Source organism: Miscanthus floridulus, chromosome 2 (genome assembly GCF_019320115.1).
Source record: "Miscanthus floridulus cultivar M001 chromosome 2, ASM1932011v1, whole genome shotgun sequence".
In the NCBI taxonomy this organism is placed as follows: domain Eukaryota; kingdom Viridiplantae; phylum Streptophyta; class Magnoliopsida; order Poales; family Poaceae; genus Miscanthus; species Miscanthus floridulus.
Window position 1 is genome coordinate 14,409,271 of NC_089581.1, and position 7,581 is coordinate 14,416,851.

General features: G+C 47.5%; 1 protein-coding gene across 6 annotated transcripts; it reads left to right on the forward strand.

Moving 5' to 3' along the window:
* The first annotated feature begins 1,332 nt into the window (after positions 1 to 1,332).
* Positions 1,333 to 4,611, forward strand: LOC136537998 (transcription factor bHLH68-like). 6 transcript variants are annotated; one of them, XM_066529982.1, is made up of 7 exons: positions 1,333 to 1,555; positions 1,670 to 2,134; positions 2,328 to 2,438; positions 2,605 to 2,670; positions 3,383 to 3,448; positions 4,001 to 4,099; positions 4,196 to 4,611. In XM_066529982.1, the coding sequence occupies exons 2-7, from the start codon at positions 1,700 to 1,702 to the stop codon at positions 4,418 to 4,420; spliced, it is 1,002 nt and encodes a 333-aa protein (XP_066386079.1). In that variant the 5' UTR covers positions 1,333 to 1,555; positions 1,670 to 1,699; the 3' UTR covers positions 4,421 to 4,611. The 6 variants fall into 6 exon arrangements, with proteins under 6 accessions (XP_066386079.1, XP_066386082.1, XP_066386080.1 ...); XM_066529985.1 differs by having other exon boundaries at positions 1,334 to 1,555; positions 4,001 to 4,051; XM_066529983.1 differs by having other exon boundaries at positions 1,334 to 1,555; positions 2,346 to 2,438.
* Positions 4,612 to 7,581: the final 2,970 nt, after the last annotated feature.

Sequence of the window (7,581 nt, forward strand, 5' to 3'; positions counted from 1 at the left end):
CTCCTATTCTAATCCCATGACTGTGCAGTTTTAGTGGTCCAAATCAAGCAGCCTTAAGTCTCATCTTGATGAGCTATATTAGCGTAAAAAACACTTTCCAAATCTTCCGTAAATTATATATTGGCTCTCTTGTAGATCTAAATTCAAGTTGATCTTGCATCTTCTATTACTATAACTTCTTTTTTCCAATAGTATCGGTTGCAATGCTTTTCACGTCTTGGAACCATCGCTACAAATAATATACCACCACCTTATAGTTTCACGTAATCATGACTTAGCTTAATAGACAACTTAGTGTCATTTTAGTTGTCTCGTAGTAATTCACAATTCATTCACTTGTGCATGCATAGATCGAAAGGAACACTTTGAGTTGCATGGGCGAGTCGGGCCGGGCTCGGGCGGGCCTCCGGTGCCGTTTGTAGTGTAACAGCTAAAATACATATTTTGCCTGGGCTCGGGCCGAGAAAAAAACTTTTGGGCAGCATGATCTCTGTCTAGGCCTTGTCCACTAAGGTTTGTGGGCAGGCTAAAACCCGCCGAACCCGTAGGCTGGGCTGGGTCGGGCTCGGTTTACTCAGGTCTATTGTTGAGGCTTCTCTATCTGTTTAATTAAAAAGCCCTACTAAACAAGTAAACAAAGAACAACTTTTAAAGCCAAAACTAATGAAAAAAGGTGAAGATGAAATTGTTTTAGGGTTAGAAGCCAAATCTACTAAAATAGGGTTTTTATCGACTCCTTCCTTTCTAGAAGCTCAAACCCTACCAAAGATCACCTTATGGCGTGTTTGGCAAGGCTTGGCACGGTTCATAGCAAAATGAACATAGAGTTAGGAGGAGTCATGATTTATGACTCCTCCAATACTGTAGTACGAAGCCTGAGGCTCAAGAAACATAGCCCTTAATACTTGCGAAGCTTAGTGTCATGATATCCAGACATATCCTCCTCATCTTAGTCCATCGAATAATTGAAACCATATATATTGGTGTTTAGATCTGGAAAATAAATATAACCTTTTGCTGTTTTTAGCCAAACAATAACCGAAGCCAGATCCAGCCCAACTTTTGGTTTCTTTCACGTCATTTTACTCGCATGTCTCACAAGAAAAATAAAAGAACACATTACCTACTTATAGTAACTAAAAAATGGTTCATGAGCTGAACGTACATCTCTACCAAAAAATGGCTTGGTCGGACCCACTGAAAATCTGGTCCCACATCACTAGTACTCTAGTAGTAGTAGCCTCCGTTCCCTTCGATATTGTGCTGCTCTCTTTTACACACTGCTCAATCGATTGTTGCCTATAGGCGAAACGAGCGAGCACAGACGACGGAAAAATGGTCCCCTTTCACCAGACCTGAGCCGAGCTCAGCTCAGCCCGTCTCTCTCCAATCTCGTGCAGCGCTCCCCAATAAAACCCTTCAAAAATGGAGGCGTGTTCAAGCGTGTATGAATCTGAACACAGAGACAGAGCTCAGACCTGAGAGAGAGACAGCTTCCGCAGAAGGCTACAACAAGGCGCGAAACTTCTTTGACCCAAACAGAGGACCCCGACTGGTACCAATCTTGGTTCTCCCTCTTTCTCTTCTTGCATCCAAAATCGCCCACCCATCTGACCTTGTTGCCACATCCCTCCTTGTTCGTAACTCGTCATCTCCTTCTCCTCTGCAGTGGCAGTAGTACCAGCTTCTAGTAGCGATCATGGTGAAGGAAGAGGAGATCATGGCCGAGGCAGGAGGAGGGCGCAGTTACATGGACCTGCTTGGTCTCGGAGAAGACGACTACCTGCTGTGCCTGTCCCCTTCCTCCTACTTCACTTCCAGTATCGCCTCCGCCACCACCACCAGCGCCACCACTTCCACCACTGCTGCCGCGTCGTTGCCTACGACCTGCACCTCCTACCTGGACCTGGCTCCCGCCTACCACCACATGCTGAGCTTCGCTGGCCAAGAGCAGTACCAGGGCGACGGCGTCCTCGGCTTCCAGTGCTACGGAGGCGATCACGCGATTCCGGCGGCTGTCCCGCAGAAGTCCAGCCCGACCACCGAGTGCTCCTCCTCCATCTCCTCCATGTCGTCCTCGCCGCCTGCGACAGCCATCTCCGCCGTCTCCTGCTCAAAGCCACAGGCTTTCAAGGTGCGTTCTCAGCCTGCCCTTGAGGCCATCGTCGCTACTGGCTGCAAGCCGGATTGGTTCTTTTTCTTGGTTTCTTGCATTGTGAATAAGTGATGGTTTTGGATGGTGTCTCTGTTGGGTCTTCGCGCGGTTCATGAACGGTTGTCGCTGCAATTTCTGTAATAAACTACGGAGTACAGTAAGTAGTTGGTAGTTGTTGGTTCTTGTGCAGAAGAAGGGATCAAGGAGCAGTGAGCAAAGAAAGGCTGCTTCTGCCGCTGCCACTGCCGCTGCTGCTGGTGGTGCTACGAACAAGAGGCCGAGGGTTAGTGCTTTCTTTCCGCTCGAGTGGCAGTAATGTTTGCTAATCAGCTGTGGTCCAATCTGGCACTTATTAGTACTACACCAAATTAGTGAGCTGTTCATGTTTTGCTAATCAATCAGTTCATTCATTCATCCAAAATCATAAAAAAAAATCATCTTTGTTTTAGGTGAGGAGGGAGAGGCTCGGGGAGAGGATCATAGCTCTGCAGCAGCTGGTTTCTCCGTTCGGAAAGGTAGAAAAGGCAGACGCTTCAGGCTTTTGGCGATACGCCCTTTACTTTCGCTCGCTGTACCTGTACTTGCCTTTCGGCGTTTCCTTTGCTGGTGCAAACGTAGACAGCCAAATTAACTGCGAGCCTTTCTGCTGCCGTGAAACACCACACCGGCGAAAGCAAACAGGCCGCTCAATGCAACACAGAGGCCCCGTTTAGATCCAAAATTTTTTGGATTTTATCTCACTGTATCATTTCGTTTGTATTTGGTTATTAGTGTTTAATTATAGACTAATTAGGTTCAAAAGTTTTTCGTCTCGCGATTTCTCGACCAACTGTGTAATTATTTTTTTTTTCTACATTTAATACTACATATATGTGCCGCAAGATTCGATGTGACGAGTACTGTGCAAAATTTTTTGGATTCTAAACAGGCCCAGACTTGCAGGCAGCATCCCCTGTCACATTACTACTCTGAGCCAAAGAAAGCGGTCAAAGTGACATGGAGTACTGATACGCATTAACCGACGTGCAGTGCAGATTTCTTGTTTGCGCTGCTATGCTGGTGCTGCATCTGCATGCTAGGAGTAGCAACAGCAGCAGTTAATTAGCGCAGTGGATTAACCCTGTTTCCCTCTTTTTTGACCTTTGACTGACGGGTTGATATGAACTGCATTTGCATGGACCCGGCCCTGCTTTGCCGCTGCCTGCGACTGTGATGCGGTGCTGCCAGTCTGATACGGCCTCCGTTCTGCACGAGGCGCTGGGATACATACGCTTCCTTCACGACCAGGTTCAGGTGCGCCGTCTGGGTCTCGTTTAGTTTCTTCCGTTCACTATCGGTTAAATAAAATGTTTGGACATTACATGAAGTATTAAATATAGACTAAAAATAACTAATTATATTAATTTACGAGAAGAATCTTTTAAGCTTAATTAGGCCATGATTTAACAATGTTGTACTACAGTAACACATGTGCTAATGATGAATTAATTAGGTTTAATATATTCATCTTGTGTATTACAGATTCTGTTATTTTTTTATTAGCATCTGAACACCACGTGCGACATTTTCGTATAACACCCGATTTGATATACCAAAACTTTACGCACTAAATTTATTTAAACAAGTCCTTACTAGTATCTCTCTCGATACATACGAAAACTAGCGCAGTACACGATGCTTGGTACAGTGTGTGTTCCTGCCATGTCTATGTATAATGTATGTATCCCGGAATCCCAGTAAAATGTCTGTATATCTTTTGCGTATACTCCTGTGGTGGCTAGGTCTGCTGGTCAGGTCTGGTGCACCGTGCACCCGCTGTTTGAAACCGGTCGCTTTTCATGTCAGGTCCTGAGCTCGCCGAACATGCAGCGCCAGCCGGCCTCAGCGCACGTCCCGGTAAGCACCAAGCGGCAAACGCCAACCCAAACCCAAAACTTACTGCCAGTAATTACTACTATAACTATTCTATTCTACTCCCAGTAATTAACCGGACTTTTTTAACTTAATTAACACCCGTGCTCGTACTTCGCCGCAAAGGAGAGCGCGGCGGGGACGGTGGTGGAGCCGCCGCGGGCGAGCGACCTGAGGAGCCGGAGCCTGTGCCTGGTGCCCGTCTCCTGCACGGAGCACCTCGCCGGCAACAGCCACGGCGGCAACGGCGCCGACCTCTGGTCCGTGGCGAAGGCGGCCGCGGACAACAAGGGGCCTGCCGGCGGAATGCTGCTGCCTGGTGGTGGTCACCCTCGCCATGGGCGCCTGGCCTAGCTGACTGTGGACACACTTGCTTTACAGATGGGGATGGGGATGGGGATGTGAAGGGTTTAGGGCTTTCAGTAGGCTCTTTTGGGGCTAATCAGTCCCAGCCGTACTCCGTAACCTTTGTCTAAAGTAAACTTTTGGGGAGCCGGATGCTGCTGCTTTTGGTGGGAAAAAAAAGGCGCAGGGATCCATATTTCCACAGATTAACTGTCTTCAATAAGTACACCTAAACCTAAATTGGATAACAAGAAATTTAAAATCAGTCTCCAACGAAGTACTTATATGGGAGATCTATTTTGGATTGTTTGAGAGACACAACCTAAATATGGTCATCCTCTCTCTTGAAAACCTATTTACAGAAATGATTCTCTTCTGGGTCTTATTGTTGGAGAAGATACCGAATAATTATTGAATCTTTTGTCTGTAGTGTTATCCAAACAATAAATTAGTCTTGTATTTTAAATGTTATTGTTGGAGATAACCGTACAAATGCCACAACAGCCAGGATGCGATGCAAATGCAAGTGTGCATATTTTGGACGGGGGGTTAAAGTTTTCTTAACTTTAGCTTAAGATAAGAGAAGGGTAGTAGAAGACAGTGATGCGAGGATGCCGAGATCTTTGGGCACGAATGTCCCTGTGCTGTCACGCCTCCCGGCAGGCATTGAATGAATGCTTCTACCGTCGATGTTGCCTGCTCGGGAGTCGTGCGGCGACGGCTTCGGTATCCTCTCTGCTTGTTGATCTCGGCAATCGGTTTGCCATCCTTGGTCCTCGAGGTTGGAACTGCACAAGCCACTGCAATATCATGCATGACGCTCATAAGAGCAAGTACTCCATATAATAGCACGCTATAATCAAGTTGAATGCTGGAGCGGAGGAGAGAGAGGAGAGGATAGGAGAGGAAAGAGAGAAAAAACAGACTATAGTCGGTTTAGACATAAGAACCGTAAATTTTTATAAGAGAGACCAATGAGCTATGTATTAATAATAAAGAACTAACTATTATATGAGTGAACTAAGAGACAGGCTGCAAAGATCCTTATAAGTCATCGGTGCAGTGCAAATAGGAGACGACTCGTTGAAGACTTTTGCACAGTGCGTTGTTCATCCGACAGTACTAGGATCCCGCTTCCATCGCTTTCGGGCAAAGCAGATCCACAGGACGAGAGTCGCAAAGTGGTTCGAAAAGGCTAGGCTAGGCAAGGAACCAATAACTCGGTTTTCACTGAGGGGGTATATATATTTGTAAAATGGCAGGCTGACTATCGCAGGCCTGAGTTTTGTTTATCGGCTGTATGCTTCGTCAAGGTGTTTCATTCATCCGTTTACTTTCACACCATTTTCTAGAAACTTGGTCAAAGGTTAAGAAAAATTGATCAAAAAAATGTAACACATGACAAACTAAAATGACTATCGTATTCGAAACCTACCCGTTGGCTCATGGCGTTGGGTCAGGCGCAGGATGCAGTGATTCGTTTGCCTCGACGGTAGCCGATTTTTTTTTTTTTTAGAATGATGGTAGCTGAATTGTTGAAACATGCTCACCGCATACAAGTAAAGTGCTTGTTCGGAGAAATGGTTTATCCAAATAAGCCCTAGGATGATGAGAGCAGAATTGCTCTATCCAAATCGGGACGGGGTTGCGGCCCGATCCACGGGGTATCTCTGACGCATATTGAACCCCCAGCCCACAATGAACGTTGCGTTCCGTTAGCCCACTCGGGTTTCTAACTAACCCCGGCCCTTCCCGACGAAATCCGCTCACTGTGGCGATCTGGCCTGGGAGTCCAATCAACTCACGACCCGGTCGACCCCGAGTGAATTCCTCGCGTCGCTGCGGAGCGTGCGCAGGCCCGACTCGCAGGGCGTGGAAGGCGGCGTCGCACGGTCGCAGATATCCCCGCCGGCGGCTGCCCCATGCGGTGACCGCTCTTGCACGGCTCTGCTAGCTAAAGATGTTCCACCTTTGTTGCCTCGATAATGATTCCACCGGGCGTCTTTGCAGACGGACGTGTCTCTCCACTGGATAACACGTCTTCGCTCTCTTTCATCCGCACGTAGCCAAAAATAAAATTCTTCACCGTCCGCCTCCACTGAGCAGCCCACCCCCATCGCGCGCCCGCCTCCACCGCGCTGTCCCGTCGCACGCCCATCACGTGCGCTCGTGCTCCATCGTGCTACCTACTCGTCGCGGCCGCCTCCACCGATCTGGCAAGCAGGCGAGCCTCCACGACGGACGCTCCAGCAAATAGGCGAGGGGGGGGGGGGGGGGGGGGTTGAGCTTCGTGTGAAGCCGTCCTGTCGGCGAGTTGCCCGCGTCGCTGGCGCACGACGAGCTCCATGTGCCGCCGTTGAGCTCCACAACGACAGGCCTATTCATCCAAGCAACAAGATGACATTGCGTTCAAAGCCCATGTTGCAAAGGTATGTTTCATGTATTTCCGTTGTTTCATCTTGATGTTGCAAAAGTAGATCGAAATGTTGCACATGTTGCAATGGCTATACACATATGTTTCAATGTATATTCCGAATATTTCATTTGTTTTTCGAGACGTATGTTTGTAAGTGTTTTATCTGTATGTTGCATATGTTTTTGCAAGTGTTTCAGACGTATATGTTCCAAGTGTTTTAGTTGTTTTCGTATGTATATTGCAAGTGTTTCATCTGAATGTTTCAAAAGTAGATTTAGTGTTGCAGCAAGTGTTTCATATACATATTTGAAGTGTTTCATCTACCTTCAGACGTATGTCGTAAGTGTTGCATCTGGATGTTTCAAAAGTAGATCAGATGTTTGCATCTCCCTCCTCGCTTTTCTATCTCGCATCAGAGTCTCTTCCTCCTCCGGCGCCTACTAGGCATCCGCCGCCCCCTCCCCTCTCTTTTCTCGATGATGGTGACGCTCGGGCCGACGCAGGCCTCGCGTGGGTGTGTGAAACGACACGAAAACGACTTGCAGGCGCGGACGTCCGGACGGACGGTGTTTACCATGCATTGTTGGACTAGTTACTACTTCGTTGAGCCATATGAACTGTTTTTTACCATCTTTCGGAACGTCGCTTGGGCCACTAATTTCGTCAGACATTTGGGCTCTGTTCGGCTGGTCTATAAGCCGCTTGTGCTGATTTATTGGGAGAGAAAAATACTGTACCATGGCTAATAAGCCGA

Bases quoted from the DNA above. Each gene is read 5' to 3' on its own strand.
- LOC136537998 (XM_066529982.1), top strand. From the start codon at position 1,700: ATGGTGAAGGAAGAGGAGATCATGGCCGAGGCAGGAGGAGGGCGCAGT. The intron at 2,135-2,327 runs GTGCGTTCTCAG...AGTAGTTGGTAG, and splicing joins CAAAGCCACAGGCTTTCAAG to TTGTTGGTTCTTGTGCAGAA. The intron at 3,449-4,000 runs GTGCGCCGTCTG...TTTTCATGTCAG, and splicing joins TCCTTCACGACCAGGTTCAG to GTCCTGAGCTCGCCGAACAT.